The 21,146-nt window shown below is 40.1% G+C and overlaps 1 protein-coding gene across 1 annotated transcript in view; it reads right to left on the bottom strand.

The window, feature by feature from the left end:
- The window catches only part of CHN2 (chimerin 2), a 165,949-nt gene extending 153,150 nt beyond the window's left edge, over positions 1 to 12,799 (bottom strand). Inside the window, exon 1 of the mRNA XM_080582200.1 lies at positions 12,702 to 12,799. Coding sequence (XP_080438326.1) covers positions 12,702 to 12,750 — 49 coding nt within the window. The 5' untranslated portion in view covers positions 12,751 to 12,799. The remainder of the gene's footprint in view (positions 1 to 12,701) is intronic.
- Positions 12,800 to 21,146: the final 8,347 nt, after the last annotated feature.

Genomic DNA, 21,146 nt, shown 5'->3' with positions numbered 1-21,146 from the left:
CAGGAGTCAGCATGCAGTTTTCTAAAGCTGCTTAAGAGATGAAGCTGAAAGCCTTTTCCTGTAAAAGGAATGTAAATTACACTACTCAATTACACTTACAATCATTTTATATTGAGTTTTTTCATCTTTAATTTTTGAGAAGTCTGTTTTGATAAGCTTATTATGCATATTGATAAGACTGATCAATTATTTTAAAAACTTGAACTGAACCAAACTGCCCCTCATTTTCACCATTTAGGCTAAAGTACTTGCCAATAACTGTGAATAATATAAATTTTAAATTACACCCTTCAGTGAATATATTTATTACTGTCATATCTGCACAAGAGGAAGCAATTGCAAAACCAAGCGATGACACGTACTCATCAAGCCAAAAGAGATCAAAGGAAGTGAAACAAATACAAGACAGAGAAGGCTTTCATGAGTCAAAGCCCTCTACAGCAGCTCTTTGAAGGCAACGTGCCTCCTCCTTAGTTAACAGAATTAAAGAAGAAATGGCTGGAAGGAGTGGGGGGCGCATTCCTGCTATTTTCCTAAACATTCCTGCTGATATTTTCTTAAACTTACACATGCATTCACTCAATACATGTAATTAATAACAGTGTCAATTCTTCACCCTTTTGACTGGAGTTTACACCAACTATGATAATGCTTCCAGTATTCTTCAAGTTACAAGACTTTGGACCCCAAATTGTTGTCTAGTCTGCATTTACACAGTCACCAACCTGTTTTCATGGAAAAGCCACTGTCTCCTTATAAATATCTCAGCATAAATAAAAATGCAGTAATTATTATATATATGTTTTAACAACATTCAGCAATGTAGACCTCCAGCCCTGAGTGTACTTTTTACATGCATGGTAGGAATTCTTCTAACTAATAACAAGCTGTTTTGTTTCACAAAGTTTTACTGAAATGAATCAGCTTATCTTCATGCTGTTTTACCCTTTTATTATTTGTTTTCTTTGTTTAACCACAACACGTTTGGGTCCTGTGCTAAACAACACCAAACTAAATAAAAGAAGAAAAAAAAACTTGAAAATTCAGATTCAGGTTTAAGTCTCTGATGACAGAAATGTATTCTTTCTCTGAAAGGAGGGAGCAACCAGCCTTCAAGAATATGTTCAGCAGAAAGGCAAAAAGAATAAAAAAGGAAGCTTAGTGTTACTTGACAAATGAGTATAATTAATGCTATATTTCTACACCTTTCAAGCTGATGATCTACATTACTGTAACTTAACAGAATAGTGGTCAGGGATAGTTATTCCAGAATATTTCTGTGTCTGAACACTATTTTGTCATTACAGCTCTTAAGACCGTATGTTCAAATAATTTTAACGTGCAAATAAACCCATATATAAACTGTACATACCTGCCAAATTTTGTAGTTCTAGCAGAAATTGCACAGTATGCATTGACTTCTTAAGTCTCCAGTGCTTAAAGCTTTACTGTTACATTAATCATTAAAAATAATACCTTTAACCCTTTGTGGTTGCACTTAAAATTTATTTTTTTAGCTTTATTTTTAAAACCAATGGTATAAAGCAATGTAATGGATTTGGGAGATTTTTTTTTCTTGATCAAATCAAATAATCCATCACTTCTGAAAGGAAATAAAACAACTGTTTAGCAATGTGACATAGCATTACCCAACAGCATGCACAGAAAACACTTTCCTTTTGTGTTCGTGATACTTTTTCACACTGCATGAGAAATCACAAACTGCAATACAGAAATCCACTATGGCTATCACACCAGGAGCTGCACCGATGGAAACGCAGCTCTTGGAGTTCCACCTTAAACCTCCTATCCTTGACATCCCATTCTATCTATCATATATGTACCTAAAATGCTACTGTTGCATAGGATGCTTCTTCAATTTGAGGGTCAACTTTTAGTTCAATCACAGGAAGAATAGGTATTATCTAGTTTTTCCACAACCAATAAGTGACACTTTTGGATATATCTTAGACCTCCTCTGCTTGTCTGCTCCCTCAGAAATGCTTGATATGGCCTGAACCCAATGTGGACTAATGACACAATGTTTGTTAACACACCATCAGTGCACCTAGGGCTTCTCTCTTTAACATGCTGAGATGTACTTATCTACTACCAAAATGCCTGGACTTCCTACGTTAAAAACCTATAGATTTCTTCCTTGCTCAATGCCTTGGTCTGACACAGCAGCCCACTTTGTAAAGAGAATCCAGAAATCTCTACTTTTCAGTCTACACAACCTAAGTCAAAATATCCCCTTCTCCCGTCTGCATAATTTCAAAAAACCTAATTAGTTGGACATCTATATGCCTCAGTCCTTCTCCAGTTCATCAGTTTTATTTCTCAGTGGTTTACAGGTTAAGTGCTGTTAGTGTCATAACTGAAGAGGAAAAAAAAACATGCTTGTCAATCACCATTTCCATAGCTTTAATTTGTCTCCGAGCCCCAGACACTCACCCATGAATGTTGCAGTTTCATTCACGACAGCCACTCCTATTTAAGTCATCACTTATTTTTATTCTCTGAACTTAAGCAAAATTTCCAACACATATTGATATGTTAGAGGAAGGAGGATAGAGGTTAGAGGATATGGTCAGAGGAAGCTTAAAATTGAAATTTGTCCTTCTGTTTTGTTAAGACATCAAAAAGTTCAATATTCTTTCAGTAAATAATTTTGTCAACACAGAACAACCTAACTGTGTGTTTCAGATTGCTAAATAAAATAGAGAGCTATCACAGCATGAAGCCAAAAGCTGTCCATCATCTTGGTTTGCCTGGCAAGAGATCAGGAGTTATGGAGAGCATGCTCTCTCGAGAAACAGGTATTTATACAAATTATGTATAATTTAAGTCTTGTACATAATCCTTGGAAATTCGTCATCGATGAATTGACATATTATATATCTATGATATAAATGCACCAAATATTAAATATGTTATGTACCAGTACTTGGAGGAGGGGAGGTTTCCTGTGCAGCCTATAATAATTTGCCCCATCATAACAGCAGATGCTGCTTTAATGGAAAATGCATAAAAATACTCAGATAAGCAACCACCCAATCCAGCAAGCTGCTGATTTAGTACCTCAGTGCAGTGGGAACAGAAGGTACCAAGCAGCTTGAAGGGTCAGGACTGAATACCTTGTGCTCATAAAGGGGTTTTCATTGAAAAACAAAATCATTTACAAACAATTAATTCAGCTTTATGACACTTCCATGCACTGAAGAATAATAAAAAAAGTCCTGGATTTTACAGAAATTTGATTGCAACATTCACTTTTTTTTTTTTTTTTTGTAAAGCCCTAAATCTTGGAACCTTATATGAAAAACTCTGCTCTAGCTCTTAGAGGTTCATTAATTGCTAGCCTTAATAAATGAATCAAAGAGACTGAAATGTGATCAAACTAGAGCTGGATCATAAATCCAGCTGGGTTGTATGTTCATAGAGCAATGAAGAAGAATGGAAAAGCTTTTCATTCTGAAGAAGAAAGAGGATTTTAGACAAGTCTGATTGTTTTGACTTCTTTGACTGATTTTTGTGCACCGAGTTAACAACATAGCACAGAGAAGTTAGACAACTTTCTCCCTGATCTATTCTGAGTTGCCAAGGCAGAAACAGGTGAATGCTCCATGTGTCATTAACTCTATACACGGCTCTATGTAGTACACACCCTTAATAAGATCTTCCCATCAGAACTCTTTGCAACATAGGTGTGGGGGTTTTGGTGTTTTTTTTTCTTCTTTTTTTTTTTTCTTGTTTTTCTTTTTTTTCCGTTTGTTTGTTAAATCTGGAGCAATGAATGTCAGCACCCCATATTTCAACCCTCAAATTTCTCGTATCTTTCAGAAGCTGTTGGCTGTAGAAAGCATGACCTAGAAGTGTTGATTCAGCAGTAACTCTACCCGCTATATTTGTAAGAACAGCAACAGTAGGTCAGATGGGTAGATTATCTCCCACAGTGACTATCAGTGGATACCTAAAGAAGAGTAAGAGGATATGGCAGGCATATAGTGTATATACCTCACCAGTGCAGTTTCCCAGCCTACATACAGCTCAGGGACTTTAGACAGAAATGATACACCATTGTGCTTAACAGCACTGGATGAATGGCCTATAAAGTCATCTAAACATCCTGAAAGCCCACATCAGTCATGAGCATCTCTATTTTTATGTGTTAAAGAGTTTCATGGATTATATATGCCTCTATGCTAGGCAGTACCCAACCCTGAACTCCCAAATGCGAGTTGGGATGTTTACTATTAATCTACACATTCTCACACACGATATGTAGACACTACCTACTCCGTATTCAACCTGAATTGATAACCAGCACTCCTCAGGTTTCACTGTACACATTTTTCCACAAGGTGATGCAGGACCAGCCACCCTCAAGAGGCAGGGTTAAATATATTTCATTCTGAATGAGGCAGTACTTCAGCCACACACAAAAATACTACTGCCTTTAACAGCAACCATGTATATTCCTTGGAAAAGTTGAAAATGGAGGATTTGCCTGGGCCTGAGGGATGATTCCCTCATCCTCTCCTCATTGCTTTGGGGCACACTGATCTAGTTTATTAGGGAATTAAGGTGGATTCAGTGCAGCTCCACACAGCAGGAAAATATTACAATGTAGATTCAGTGTCTTTTGATGGAAAATTTAATGTTTAAAGAGCTGGTGGATTCCTTTTGCTTTTGAATAGAGCATAGGCCCTCCAGAATATTTCTGGTAGAGAACCATATTCTCCCAGGAACTTCTGCCTGCCCTTGCAATGGCCATTGCCAGTATGCACACCGATGACACGTGCTTTTCATTTTTCTTTCTTGACATAAAATGAAGCCAAACATTTAACCAATTGATCTGTCAAGATAAGACAAATTTTTAGCAATTAAACGTCTGCTCAACAAGCTCAATCTCATTTACAAACTAAGTTCTCTAACTCTAGCATTTGATTTTCTTCTTTGATGAAATAAAAAACCATAACACCACAAACACACTTCCACCACAAAGACACTTCATAACTTTATTTTTTTTTTTAAAGCTAAGAGCAATGTTTAAACACAAGAAGGTGAGAAGAAAGGAGAGGAAAAGCTACATGACAAGCTTGTAAGAACAAATTCAGAAATATGACTTGACACGTAGGTCATGGTAGGTGACGTGTGATTTCCTGACGGTAAGAAAGGGCCCACATAGTACTTTCCATACTGTCAGTACCAACACTATAACTGAGACACCTTGTCTCGGGGGAATCAGACTGCTAGATAATGATATCCTCAGAAGAGATGTCTTATTTACTGAACTAATTGTTTTGTGATGACCTTGACCAATAACAACAGGAGTGAAGCAAGGGACACGTGCACATTCTTCTGCATTTTAAAAGCCCCTTAACTTGTCCTTACCTCACCAAATGCATGAGACCTAGTTTCATCCCCATCACCAGCAAACTTTAAAGCACATCAGTGTTGCAAGGACACTATTGCAGCATCAGTTTTCTGGTACCAGAACTACAGTCACTTTCCAGCCCCGGGATTTGGATTATTGCTGAGTAAAACAGGGTGATAAAACTATTATTGCTGAACTGTGCATGATTCATAGTTTGTAATAACTACCTCCAAATATAAAACTTGAATTTACATTCTCATAATCAAAGGTCAGAAAAAGACAGCAAGAATGGGTTATTATTCCTAGCAGTTAAAGCTATATGTTTACACAAGCTACTGTATGTAATTCTTAGACAAACTGTGACTACACCTGTGAAGAATGTGACATACACAGAACTACAGATTTGTAGCTTCTTGTATAAATCCTGCTACATTTCCCTGCAACAAAAGCTTCTTCATGCAATATTAATGTGCCATTCCTTAACACACAGTTCTCCAAATATTTAATCTCTGAAGTACCTCTTTGTTTTGTAGGAGAGAAGAGCAAACGACAACAGACTGGCTCCCCAGCATGGGAATGCCTTCTGCCAGCACTCAGCCTTGCAAGCGAGGCAAACCCTGCTATGGCTGCCCTTTAGCCAAAGGGATGCTTTGGTTGTATATATAAACAAAGTGACTCAAAAAACCCGTATTTCTTCACCTAAAACAGCAGGTTAAAAACTTACCTACACACAATAGTAGCCAAATGATTATAATTTGAAAAGTGCCTTGTGAAACACTATGGGTGCAGCCGTACAGGAGGATTGTGCATATTTTAAAATATTCCTTCCTATCATTGCTCAGTGTTTGGCATAGCTAAACCTTCTTAAAACCATCAAACAGAAGGCAAGGACTAGTCAACTGAACTGGTATCCAAAAAGGTCATCATGACAGCATGAAAGACTGTTTGTCTGATCCTACACATATGCCTCTGAAACAAGCATATCCATAAGAGAAATAAGACTTTTGCTTCACCAAGTATAAATATAAGCTAAATTGTGAAGCAGAGATGTATTATACCAGTTTCCAGTATGTTTTATTCTCAGTAATCACAGCCTACATATTCAGTAGCTAACTGTTGGATCAATCATTACATCAGGATGGGGTACTTTGCCATTATTCCCTTTTGAATTTTCATTATTTTTAATAAGAATGGTGAGTTTTTTTATAATCACCAAATACAAAAGACTTCAGCTTTAATTTAGAGCAAGAACACCCTGGCCAGCAGAAGCTTGGCATAAGGAACAGGAAGAAAAAAAAAAAAAGGAATAAAAAAAACCACTCTTATTGCCCTTTTAAAAATCAGAAGTAACACCTTATCAGCATAATGGCAGCGTTATTTAAATAGCTTTCATGTACCATTTTCACAACACTATTTCTATTAGATCATTGAGAATAAACATCTGTTTTCATTTACTAATCTTTTTCCCCAATTAGAATCTCTCTGAATCTGTGTACAACAGTAATTTCATTTCTTCTCACTTGCTAGCATCTTAATTAAAATCAGCTTCTGTTGACTTTCATTTTTACAATATATCTGCCTATTTCACATCATAGCACCTTCATGACCCCTAGAGAGTCATGAGCCTTTAATATTTTATTTTGACCTTGTTAAGTTACCAGAACCATCAAAGATTTTTCTTCTTCCCTCAGTAAGCCATTTTTTATCCTGAAATGCACAGTATGTGTGAAAATACATAGTTGAGAACTATGCTGCCTTTGAACAACATACCTCTGTTCATTTATGAAAAAAAGCAATTTGTCGTTTTTCAATTTATGACAAGAATGAGTTTTCAAACCATAAACTTCATTATTAATTTAGGATCACTGGTTAAATGATACTTAAATGCCTTTTTCCGTGAGCTTCGGGACAGAAAAATATAGTTTTCGATTTTCAATTTAAAAAAAAATCACCAATAACTGGCGATTTTAAAAGAAGAATTTATAACAGTCATCTTTTATATAGATATCAGAGTTTACAAAAGCTGGAGGTTTGTAGGGAGAACAGGCATCTTAGAGCAGCTAATTATTCTATACAGCTGAAAAGTAAAAATATGTAGACAAGACACACAAGCCCATCTCCAGGCCTGCAGCAGAAAGCTCACCTATGCGTTTCCAACTCAGTCATATGGCCTAGTGACAGCTATTACCTGGGACACAAACAGCACGTGAAGAAGCATCGGCTCAGGTGGGAAGTGGAAAGGTGCACAGCTATCCCTTCAGCATCCATGGCTTCTCTGGCACCTGAAAATTTATCTGTGGAGCTCTGGGTACACCAACAACATATTTTTATATTTGCCTTGTAAAGGCAAAGATTTTGGCACAGTCTGAGTCCTGCTGGAAGAGAAAGCCTAATGGCACGCTACCCTCTAGCAGACTTGCATTTATACTTGCCTTTGGTGTGGATGCAACTATCTCTCTTACCTGACAGATCCAAGCTCTCTAACCTTCCTGCCCACTACAGGGAGGCTATCTGGCAGAAGGCTTCTCACACAGAGCTCTTTTTCAGAAGAACTCAAAGTCTTGAAGGCAGCTGGGATTTCCAGCCATTTTGCTAGCTTAGGATGGCACAACAGTGAGGAGGCTGAGACATCTGACACCCATAAATGGAGACAGGTTGGGAAGCATGCTGGATTTTTTTGTTCCTCAGAAAAGCAGAGGAGAGGTACAGAGGTGTCTTCAAGCAAGACTGAATTCAAATTCCACAAAGTGGAGCCTGAAGTTCATCAGTCATGAACAATCAGTATTTGGCTGCTGGGTAAACTGGAGACAGCTGGTGATGAAGGGCGAGAAGTAAAAGGTTTGACAGGAGAAGATGAGAAGTTTCAAAAATAGATAAATAAAAATAAAATAAAAGAAAATAAAAAAGATCAAAATGAGTGAGAATAAGGGTCAGTACTAAGATGGGGAGCAGCAAGGGAATAGGTCTGTCTTAAGGAGAAAGCAGCATGAAGGAAAGCACAGAAACATGTACAGTCCTCTTTCAAGGACAGGATAGCAAAAAAAGATGCCACTTGTGGTTGAATCAGCACTTCAGCTAGAGAAAATCACAAAATTTAAGGGGCTTGCAAGGCATAAAGCTAACAGACCACCTGGGCATTTGCTATAGAAGAGATTGTGGGAAAATGAAGTGGAATTCCCAGTGAAAGTAATTATAATTTGAGCAGTTCGTATGCTTTGCAGATTTACCCAAGGTCCGAAGAAGAGTACTTAATTTAACTGCTTAGCAGATCCACCTTCTTCCCTTGGCACGGTATATCCTTTTCTCCCCCAGACACATTTAAATGCAAGTGTTAGTAACCAAAGAGCAGCATAGGTTCTGTCTCCAAAAGCAGAGAGTTATATATGGAGAAATGCAACACAAATATCCACTGCTCTCTCCTGTAGATTTTGTTGTCACCAACTGCTAGCTTACTGAAAAAAAAAACACATCATAGATTCCAGTCAGATGGGCCCCATGATGAGTACCTAGTGCTCCTGAACTACGATTAGCCTCCTCATAGCTGTTCTTGGGACCAGCACCAAAACCACTAACTGAAGAAGAGACAGGGTCTCAAGCTGTGAAAGCAAAGGAGCTACACATCCCTAAGTACTAATACTTGCATTAACATTAGTTTATATCTCATAGGTCTTCAGACATGTCAGCAGCCCATTTGCTACAGTTACAATGAGCCACCCTGACACGCCACTTTGCAGGCAGTACTTACAAATGACTGCTCCAGGACAGAACGAAATTCTGGTCTTTACACAGACACAAGTTCAAGTGAAGGCTATAAATCCCACTTGCACCTTTACAGAAGTGTAGGTGGGAAGGCAAAATATCTACACCATAAAATTCTTGGCCAGCTTTCTCACATGACATGTTCTTGAATTGTTTAGCATTTTGACTTGTTGAACATTCTCATTGACATGAACTGGCAGGAATCAAAACAGAAACATGACAAGGCAAATGGTCATTTGCAGAAACAAATTCCCATGTTTCAGCACCAGTGTTCATGAACTAACTTTTTTCACCCTGCCCAGGGCTTCATGGGGCTACTTTGTTCCTACAATACAGCTGTGCTTACCAGAATAATGAATGTCTGTTTTTAAAAAAGAAGAGTAGAGATGAACATTAAAGAATGGAGAACTATCTGGATTTTCAGAAAGGTATGTAAGAGATGGAAGAAATCATCCCTTTAAAAAAAAGGGAATGAAAATTCCCATCTGCCATTCAAACGCTAATTCCCACTATTATCACTCAGTCAATAAAACCTTTTACTTCTTAGAAGACAGATTCTAGCTAACCCTTGCCTTTCCATACAGGTAGTAGAGCCTAAACGAAATCTTAGAAAGAACCTTAAGATGTTCAGCACCACACTGTGTTCAGATGGACCAGAATCTGGCTATCTATCAGCTCAACATGTACTCATGCATATGCCCCCTTCCTACTAGCTAGTACCCTGACAAGTACCCAGAAGAAATTAAGGAAGACTTCATTGTTAATTATCACATTTTAGTGCTCAAAACTAACCACATATTTGGATGTTATAGACACTACTTTCTGGACTTCTGTTGTTACCTCAAAACAAGAGCAAACCCTGGCAGTGCTCTCAAATTTGAATTATTTATATGCTCTCAAGAAGAACAGTCCTATTTATTTTCAGAATGTTTGTGTATGGGTGTATCTTGAGATACATATATATGCACACATATATATATATATTTTTTTTTGCTGAAGCTAAAAATGCATTTGCAAGTATAGTCTAATAGTATAGTTCAAATAGTTCCTAGATTATTTCAAGATCTGAATTATATGAGCAATGTTTTAATTTGGCTTCAGAAGTTCTGTATGAGGTGGACAAACACTACACTGCTCCTAGAAATGGACAAATGATCCAGCAGCACATTATGTAGCTTGATCAAGGCCAAGCATCAAGTCAGTGGTACAGCTGAGTACTGCAACTTGGTGTTCTGCCATCAGCCATGAACTTTATTTCTATTAGTAAAGTGTAGCGTAGTGCTATAATCTTCCCTCTTCTCCTGAGTAGAAATAATTATGTCATTTGGAAGTCTTCATACTGGTAAGTTAAACATACACATAAATTCTACCAAATTAAATTTAAAAGCAAGACTGTTTGGTTAGATTATGTAAAAAAGTATGCTCTAAGACTTGCTGAGTTCTGAGAACTGAAACCACAGACAGCCAAAATACAGCTGCACATAGTCAGATATGGTGTGTCTGCTAATATTGGAAACTTCAGCATGCTGCAGCAAATTTAACTTCTGATTAGTACATATAAAGAAAAAAAAAACACACCACAGACTGAATGCACTGGGAAGAAAAAAAAAAAAAAGCACTCCAACATTGTAAAGTATGAAAGTGAAGGGCACTCTGTTATTTTATGAAGCACTTGACAATATTTATTAGTTGCATTACTGTGGCATCTAAGAGCCCCAAGCGTGGGCCAAGGCTCAGCTGTTCTTGTCCTTGCAAAAAAATACAAACCAAAATATAGACCACAAACTGCTGAAGGCTGTAGCAAAGGGCTTCATACAAAGCAGAGAGCTGTCAAGAGCCAGCCCCCCTAACTTTCAAATATGTGCATCTGCTCAGAGCTCAGTTCCCAGGCTAGACGCTAAGCTTGGTGCTGGATTCACCTAACTGCAGGTGAAGCCACCTCGAGTTAGCCAATACCAAATGCCCACACTTATCATGTTTCTGAACTCCCACTCTTCTTTTCAGATCAGGCATTTGAACCCAGACTGCAAGGGTTCAGTGTTGGATGAATCCTGGGGCCTGACTCAGTACAGCCTGAGGGGATTCAGAAGCCTGTGCTGAGCAATGTTTCTCAGAGGCTGGCACAACGTGCCAGAAAGTCTTGGAGACTCACAGAGTACAGAAGCTAAGCACACAGGGAACATGCTTCTGCAGCTTAATGCTTAGATCACCAAGGAGGAGAATCATGGGTTCCAGTCCAGCTTTTTAGGGTTATTTCTGTGTTTTTCACATAACTGAGATGTATAAATCATATACACAATCCATCAAATAAAAGTCACATTGCCTGGATGAGGACCTTAACTAGTAGGCTACTGAGTTGGGTAGACTCTTGCTTGTTTTCATTCCAGTCTTGCGACTCTTGCATCATGAATGTGAACACAACACAATTTCTCATGCCTACTTCTTTTAGGTGCTTTCTAGTTTAGGCAGTCAGGGCTTGCAGTGTTAGTGTTTGCTATTAAAAGGGTTGGAATAAATATGTATTTTAAGGAGCCAGTTCCTTCTTTGGATCTGGCTGTAAGTGGCACATACTGGAACAGGGACACATATAGTAAGTTGTGTAAGTCATACACCATCTTTAAAAGAAACATTTGCTCGTTGCTTTTTAAATTTATTTATATTTTCTACAGTTGTATTGATAGCCAAAGGAGCTTGTCTGCTTTTCACAGCACATATTGCTATGTTTAAAAAGAGCTTTTACAAATTCTCAGTCTGGCACCTCACATAAAACACTGAGTCACAAGTCCTTTGAACCCCAAAGTTGTTCATCCCTCTATTTACTTCTTCTGCCCAATAAACGCCAGGATAACGCTGAGGATACGCTCCCTGCCAATTCCTTCGGTCTACTATCACTCACGCATTAAAATAACAACTCAATGAGGTAAGAAGCAGACGGCGGTACTATTATACCACGGCTTTCCATTTCAGACCGCCTCGCTCACAGACGCAACTTTTCTGTTTCCCGGCGTTAGGCGGGATGCCAGCCCCATGCCACCACCACCGATCCCCAGGGCAAGCAGCGCATCCTCAGCCCCCCGCACGGCCCCCGCGCGTGTAATTTATTTTATATTTTGACCCGGAACGTTTTTAGTTAATTACTGAGTTCGTTTTCAACCGGGAACCAGTTGCGGGTATTCTAAAGTGTTTCAAAACGCCCTGGGTGCCGCGACCCGCAGCCAGGGGCACTCCCGGCGGCAGTGCCCTGAGAGGGGTGCGCTGTGCCCGGGGGGAGCGCAGGCGGGTGAGGCGGTCCCCGAATGTCTCCCGCCCCCCAAAAACGTGCCCGTGGGAGCCGGAGGGCTCTCCTGGTAACCTGCCGAGAGGGTGGCTGACACCCCCTTCCCTGACCCCACACAAAGGCAGAGGGGAAAGGTTGGAGCGGGGGGCGAGCCGAGCCCCGCCGCCCCCGCAGGGGTATCGGGGAGAACAGGGGGGGCACCGCGGAGGAGCTCGGGGCAGGCGGGACGGCGAGCTGCGGACAGGTAAAAATGGAGGGAGGGGAGACACCGCTGGCGAAACTTACCGGAGGAAACGGACGAGCCGGACAGACTGGAGTTACTGGATGCTGCCATGGTCCCTCCTCCTCCTCCTCCTCCTCCTCCTCCTCCTCCTCGCCCCTTAGCTGCGAGCCCCGCGCGGTGCCCCGCTGCCGCCCGGCCGCTGCTGCCGCCAGCCCATGGCCAAATGCCACCGCCCGCGCCCCGCTTCCTGCGCCGCCGGGGAGCGGCAGGCGGCGGAGCCCCGCCGGGGCGCTGCCGGCCGCGCCGCGGGGCTGGGCTGGGCGAAGCTGCTCAGAGGGGCCGGCAAAAGGCCCCGCGGTGCTTCCAGCGCCCCTCTCCGCACGGGGAGCGGGGTCACCTCGCGGCGGGGACGGGAGAGCCGCCCTGCCTGCCTGCGCCTTGCCTTGCCTTGCCTCGCCTTCCCTCCTCCTCCTCCTCCTCCCTTCCCTTCCCTTCCCGTCCCTTCCCTTCCCCGCCTCCTGGCGGGCAGCGCTGACAGCCCGCCGGGGGGGACCCGCCGCCGCCGCCGCTCCCCCCGCGCACACAAAGAAAGCGGCGGCGGGCAGGGGGGGTCCCGCTCCGGTGAGCCCCGGTGGCCCCACCGAGTGGCTGCCGAGCCCCAGTCCTGCACGGGGCTGGTGGCCAGAGCGGCTCCTGCCCGGTACCGGTGCCCGTGCCCCCGCCGGAGCCTGTTGAGCGACTCGGCACGGCTCCGCCGCCGAGGGGGCTCCGCGCCCCCATCAGCGGGGCTGCGCACCTGGGGCAGGGCATGTGTCAGCCCTTTGTCTGCCTGCTGCTTTCCTCCTCCGCCTGGCACCTCTCACCCTCACATTTCTTCCCCTTTTTTTTTTTTTTATTATTTTTCCGCACATGGCTTCCCTTTTCTTAAAAAAGAAGCCAACACCCTCCCGCTCCCGGGCTCTCCCTGCAGCTCCCCGGCTCTCCCTGCCACTCCTGGGCTCTCCCTGAGCCCAGCAGGGGCCGCAGGTGGTGCGGTGGGGGGGCCCGGCCGCAGCTGGGGCCCCGCGGCTCGGGTGGGGGCCGTGGGGCCCCCCACGGAGGTGCCTGGCAGCCGTGCTGAGGGCACTGGCCGGCCTCTTAATGGGCGACTTCCAAAGAGGACGAGCCAAGAAAGCATCAGTTGAAAGCTCCTCTCTGCTGACCGCTCTTTATGTTTCCTTCATAGCGCTTTATTGCCAGCCAAAGCTTCCATCTCATTTTATTAAATGAGGGCAAAAAGGCAGCAGGAAGGTGGTCAGCTGTCAGATGGTTGTCAAAAGCTGAGCGGCATGGCAAGTCTTGTTGGCATGTGATCTGCAAGAAGCCTCTAACCCATTTGCCTTGATGATGATTTATGAAAGCCTTCCATGTTTCATAACAGAGAAGCTATAAAATAAAGTTACTTCGGGACGAGCGAGGAATCGCATTCAAGTTTCTCCGGCAAGCTAAGCCCTATCCACCCAGCCGCACAGTTTTCGAACGATCGTGCAAACGGCGTGTCCTCGCTGTAACCCGCAGCCAGCCCCTTCCCCTCCTTCTCGTGCCAAAATCAAACCCGTGCTCGCTGCACCAGGCAGCCGGGTCCCCTGTCTCCTCGGGAAAAAAGGTGTCGAGACCCCCTCTAGCGGCCAGCGCGCAGCCGGTGCCCGCCATCCCCGCCGCCCCGGCCGGCAGCGGTGCGGGGCTCCGACCCCATCGGGAGTCCCGCACGGAGCTCGGGGGCGTGTCTGGTGCAACTTGCTTTTCCAGGTTTGCTTTTGTAATGATAGTTCACTCCATGTGAGATGCAGAAACCTTTACAACCAGCTTTGGCGCTAACTCATATTAATCTGTAAATTACCACCTGACGTACAGAAAAACACTACAGGCGCGTCGCTGCTTTTTGGTCCTTGGCCAAATATTTAGTGTCATGCGTTTTAAAGATTAAATGCTGAGAAAAAAACGAGAAAGGCAGAGGGTTCTTTTGACTTCTGGATTAGGTCATAAAAGCTGGCTGAAACCTGGGATGTAGAAAAATATTGTAGTATGCTATGCAATATGGTAAATGTCAAGACTAATAGTAAATTGTTCACTCATACAGTACATCATGTTATGAAGTAGTATTCACTTGTCTCCTACATGTTTATTTTTTTCTGCTCCTCCTGCTGTATCTTTCTTTCTAATTTGTCTCCTCATAGTCTGTTACATGTCTTCATTTTTCTTCTTCATAATCCTGCCCTCATCTGTTTCCACAAACAGTCAGAAAACTGTCATAGGATTGGGGACATACAGAGTTGTTAACAAAACTAATAGAATCTGTGGGAAAGATAGCACAGACAAAAAGAAAGAGGGTTCTCCCTAACCTCTTAACTGGAGCATGCTAGCTAAGTAGATATTGAAGGACCTCAACAAGTGATTTTATATTTATACATATATACATTTACTTTGAATGAATATTGCAAAAATAAACCTACCTGCATACTACCTCCAAAACTATATTCCATTTGTACCATCTGAATGTATAGTGCTTAAGAGTTTGCTTATTGTCAATGTTCTGGTGATAAAATTTAGTGGACTGTTCCTGGCAATAGTAAATAGCAGGTGTTAGAGAATATTAGTTGAATATTCATGCTCCTGGTTTTGATCACTTACACTAGAGATCTGATTCTAGATAATGCTTTTATCCTTACAGGGGAACCTATCTATTCACTCAGAATAAAGTGAATTTTGATCCCCAAATTTAATCATATTGCTAAATATTAGACCAGAAATATTTGGTAAATAATATTTAAGTAATTTGGTAAATAATATTTTAAAAAAAGAGAAAAAATCATTCTGCTGAGATTTTGTAGAGAGAAAAGAATTTTCATGATTAATTTTAAATGATCTTTCCAGCCATAAATCTGAACAAAGCAACAGAGAAATTTTGCCAGAAAATGACTACTCCGGGTATTCCAATAAATACAAATGAAGTATTTGCTGTGCAAAGTCCTTGAGTATGGAACTGTGTGGTAACAAACCTGAATACCTTTGAAGGATAGGCAAATGTTGGTATCTTTGTGATAATAGCAGGCATAAGGTTAGGTAACCTCAATTTCTGCAACATTTAGAGGTAAATTAATAAAGTTAAGTGAAATGTCCTGTAGATTAGAAGAAACTTTTACATTTCAAGATAGGATGGCCTTTTCCTTGGGAGCAGCAAAGAACAAGAAAAGCCATGAAATTAGAGGGAAATTACTAGATGAAAGGGAAAGCAAATCTGAAAGAAACAAAAGTAGCCTTGTTAAGTGTACAAGTGCAAAAGTTAAAGCAGTGTAGTTTAATCCCAGTTTTATTTTGCAGAAGTTGTGAACAGATTCTGTCCTCATCTAATTAGTGCAGAGCCTGGCTTTATCCATTGCTAGAAGTGGGAATACTCAGATAACAGGAATAAACTATAAATTGTAGACTGGATACTCTCTTTGATGTAGACTGTCCACAGGCTTTCTGCACCTGTATGCTTCATAAAAATCTGATAAAAATCTCTCTCTTTACACTCCTGATGGCACTTGATTATACTGTCTGCTTGCATATCTGAACTTTCATGAGAAGCCCCATAATCCAGAAGTTTTGGGTGACTCAGTAAAATGACTTTTCCCTATATATGATCTTAGAAACTCCACATGTATGGACATTGCCATTGACATTAACAGTGACTTGCAGAGGGGAAATACCAATCTATGCTTTGTATTACAAGTGAGAACGATCTGTAGGCTTCTCTGTTTTCATTCCTGGGGAAGATTTCTTGAAGGTAGCCTTGCTTCTAGAATCATTCAATGCAATTTTTAATGACAGAGTTTCAACATATACAGAGAGAGAGGGAGAGAGAGAGAGAGGGAGGGAGGGAGGGAGGGAGGGAGGGAGGGAGGGAGAGGGAGAGCGCGCGCGAGAGAGAGAGCGCTTACCTAGGGATTAGAAAGCTTACCAAATCAGCTCTTGGACTCTACTTAAATTCCGAAGAAGTGACCGTCTGCCTGAGCTAGCAATATAATATTTAAAATAACATTCCAAAAGCTGGTAGACATGGGAAGCCCAAAGTAATAGTTGGAATATTACAGGAACCCTGAAGTATTGCTGCTGTTTCCAAAGAAATCTATGAAAATATCTAAAAAGTTTCTCCAAACTGTCAGTGCATTATGTTTTTTCTGTACCTTTCTTTAATTATCCACTGTCTTACTTTTTCAGGGTAGGATTCCTGTTCAAACCAGAGTTTATGCACATTTTGTTCTCAAATAACCAATAATGAGTAAATACTATAGAACTGCAGCAAGTAGCACAAGACCTATTGATCCCAGCAAAAACCTAAGTGATACATTTAGAAAGAATTATCTTTCATGGTACAGTCCTGAATCTGTAAGTGTGCAAGTATGCACATAATTTCATTTTCCCATTATATCTGGTGGAATGGCATATTTTAGTAAAATTATAGGTATGAGCAGGATAAGGGCCTACATTTGGAGATCCATCAATATAAACCATTGTGACTTTGACAGATGAGGGTATGTCTATATTTCTTTCATGCTATCAGGTGGCCTCAGAAGTGGCCTTGGCTCCTCAGACAACTGGTACAGCCTGGTTAGTGTCCTTATTTCCAAAGGCTCTGCAGACAGACCACCTGCCTACCACACAGAGTCATTAGTATCACAGGTAACTCATTACAATGACTTTGTGGAGTTGAGAAGGCAAATTCTACCTGATAGTTTTCTATGCTTCCATAAGATAAAAGCAAACAGAATATCACCCTTCCCCCAAACAGCAGGATGAAAACCTAAAAATAACAAATAAAGGAAAGTGGGCAGAACTATGCTGCTTTCCTTCCAGACTCCAGAGATTTTTCCCTTTTAACTAAATTGCATATTGCATATCTAAGTATTCACACATATTTAACATCCTGGTTTCCTCTCATTCAACTTTATACAAAGTAGGCACTTTCACTGGGGAGGCAAAGACCTCCGCTTAGAACTTCCTTCATTTTAATGACTTGGCAGAGTGCTTCCTGCTTAGCTGCAGAGAAAGAGGTCTGAAATACAAGTATAGACAAAAATTTTTTTTTTGATTAGGTAGGTCACTAGATGGGGCCTGTAGAGACATGAAGCTCTGCATCAGCCTGGCTTAGTCAGTCTGAAATAAGTTCATCTATAACAAACATTTATATCACTATCTTCTACTTGCTGAAGTCTCCATTACACAGGAGCCATTTCATAAGAGTTCTAAAAGAATCTGGCCTGCAATCGGTGCACCTTGAGTCTCCTTAGTCATGAGTCCCCCCTCATCCAATGCTAACAGACAAGCTTCATGTTGACTCCTGGCAGCCAAGCCTCTGTAGACCATCACAGTATGATCCATACAGCCTTTTGAGCTTTGCAGTCATGGCATCTCGGATTACGTTTATGGCATCTTGCATAATCCACTGTATCTGAAGGCTGGGTTATTATCAGAAAGCAGCAATGACTTACACTGCATGATAAACTTTCGCCTTGTGGGGAGGATGGGAGTTTGAAACCTAGTTAGCAAATGTATTCCAGGATGAAAACTGGCATTTATTATTTCAGTGTGAGTGTAGATATATTGGCAAGAAATGTTGGCTTTTAATTAATTATGTAAATTAGAGGAAAGTAAAGATGTTTGGCCCACTGCTTTGATTATGTAATAGGTATAGAAATATAAATGTTCTGCACAAGACAGCAAGACATTTGACACAAAGATTTAATGTTGTTAAAGACCTAAAACGCTAATCCTTCTTTTGATGTTTATGTTACTTAGCTGGAATAGGAGGAAATGCATTATTCATTATTTGATATTACAAAAGTGAAAGACCTTTATAAGCAATATATAATCCATATTTATATACTTTCCATGGTACTTGAAAATTTTACTCAATATAAGCAGAAGCCATAATAAGAAACATAAACCAAAATATCAGTAAATAGCAGATGCACACTGCATTTTTGTATGAATAAATTATGTGAGCCATAATGGTTGCAACAGCAGGTGGTGATGTAGCTCAAAACTCTCTGTGATTTCTCACTTTTTTCCTCGTACTCCAAAGAGTAAGGTTTGAGACCCCTGAGACCTAGTGCAATTTTTAGCTCTGCATCTTTAATAGGTGAACAAACTAGAGACAACTATCGAATTTTATTAGCTCTGCCAAAAAAAAAAAAAAGTAGCAAATAACCTGGTCATCACTCGTGAATGCTAAACCTGCTGCCATGACTAATTTATGAATGTTCATCCTATTTGTCCTTTCATCTTTCTTCCTGTCTCATACATCCTATTTTAATTAAATCTCAGATTGAGAGTTCACTGGGGCAGAGAATTTCCTTATTATGTTGTTTTCAAAGTTTTTCTATACAGAGAAGCTCTAAACTGTAATTGGAAGCAGATAAAGATTCTGAAATTACTAGAGTCAACTACATAACTGCCATTAGACCTGATCAGAAAAAAAAAAAATAAAGTGTACAGAAAAAAATTCTAGTGAAATTGAACTTTAGTGGGCTTGTCCTTTCTTAATAATAAGCAGCAATTTTCAAATCCTTTTTGCCTTGGAGAAGAGAATTTAAAAGTCCAAACTAATTATCATTTACAGAGTAATAAATTACTCGTAGTTTGGAGCATGACAGCATTTTCTTTAAATTCTTCCAGCAATGGAACCTGAGGCTACTAAATATTTAAGTAGATATCTAATTTTTTATATAATTCATGCAATTTTAAAAAGTAAAAATCTGTTATAGAGATCATACTTAAATTGTATCTAAGGTGGTTTTTTTTTCTCTTTTTTAATGAACCATAAATACTCATAATTTTGAACTCATTAGTGAAGCTTTCTATTGTTCCAGGTAACAGGTATCAGACAAGTATCACATAGATAGGGAAAGAGGATTTTTCTCCATGTTTCTGCAGTGCCTCTCTCTGAATAAAATGAATCACATTTTAGTGTGAAGGTCAGGCCTGTATATAAGCTATTCTCAACCTCTTTTCTGTAATTACTGAAAATGGTATCACTGTGACAGACTCTGATGTAGGTGGAGAGGTGGAACAAGAAGAACAGAAATGATGTTGAAGAACTTAACAGTCAGTCCACTTTGCTGAATACTCTGGATCTCATGTTACTATGTGCTAACCAACTCAACATGAAATACGGATGTACTGCTACTAGCTCAGATTTTCTTCTGGAATTGTTTCAAGTAGATTATACTTAAAAATAAAATGAAGCTCTATGATGTGCAATGCTTAGTTTCTATTAAACATTGTCCTTTTATCCAGACTGACATTTAAATAAATTCTTTTCTCATAGTTCAAAATTTCTTCTTTCTTGAACCTATAGTAAAGTCATCATGTTGAATTCACAGCTTCACAATTACCATGACAATGCAGTGATATCAAAGCTCCAGCTTTATTCTTTCATTAGGATGGAGAAAAGAATGAGGCTCAGAGCAGAACAGTTTTTACTGGTCTGTCATTTTTTTCTCATGTATGAATTGTATGCAAACCCATAAAGATTTAATTAAATAATTAATTTGCCATTCCAGCATCCTTACTGCATTTCTTTATACTGACAAATTTTGGCTAATGCATTTGTTTGACAACTGTTCAATGCACATATGTATAATGATACTCAAAATTCATTAATAGTGGTGGAGCTATTTGATTTATTATCTAAAAGTCATGTGCTACGAGCCGGTAGAAACTAAATGGGCAGTTACCCAAAATAAATTTTATTTCAGCTACAGAACAGAAAATCGCATTCATCAGACTCTTGCAAAAACAAAGCTTTGCTCTTTTATTTGTTAAAAGTAAATTAGTCAAAATATCTATTTAGAAGTTATTTACTTCAGATGTTCATGAATTATTTATCTCTCTATTTTCCCTGTTTAACTACGATACCAAATTCTCCTAATTAGCAAAAAAAAAAAAAAAAAAAAAGATTTTAAATGATAGGGGGCAGCTACTAGAGGAGATATCCCATATTAATGCATTTTTGATTTAATAAGTGTTTTCTGCCTCTATTACAATTCTGTCTAGATGTATTTTTGTGCACTTTGCAATTTACTAATATAAACCACAAGCTCAGCTGTTTTATTCTCAGATATGTTCAGATTTGGATACTCTGTATTATATAAATAAACAGAAATCTAACAGACTATGATGGTTTTGTAGTTGTTAGTTTCTTTTTTCTTTTTCTTCTTTTTTTTTTCATTTTTCTTCTTTTTTTTTTTCTTTTCTTTTTCTTTCTTATTTATTTATTTATTTTTCATTTACAGAGTGAGAGGTCAAATGCAGAGATTTTGGATTTTTCATTGGACCAATGTACCATTCAGCTATATAATGCAATTTCCTGAAGGCCTACTGATATTAAGCATCCTAGATTCCAGATGAAGGCATTTCTCTTCTCTACAGTTTTACCTAAGAGATAAAATCAATATATGGCTCCACGTTTGTCCCTTAATGCT

This window comes from Anser brachyrhynchus, assembly GCF_964034855.1.
Source record: "Anser brachyrhynchus genome assembly, chromosome: 2".
Taxonomy (NCBI): Eukaryota; Metazoa; Chordata; class Aves; order Anseriformes; family Anatidae; genus Anser; species Anser brachyrhynchus.
Note: the sequence above shows the minus strand (reverse complement) of the source record. Positions and strands in the feature narration are given on the sequence as shown.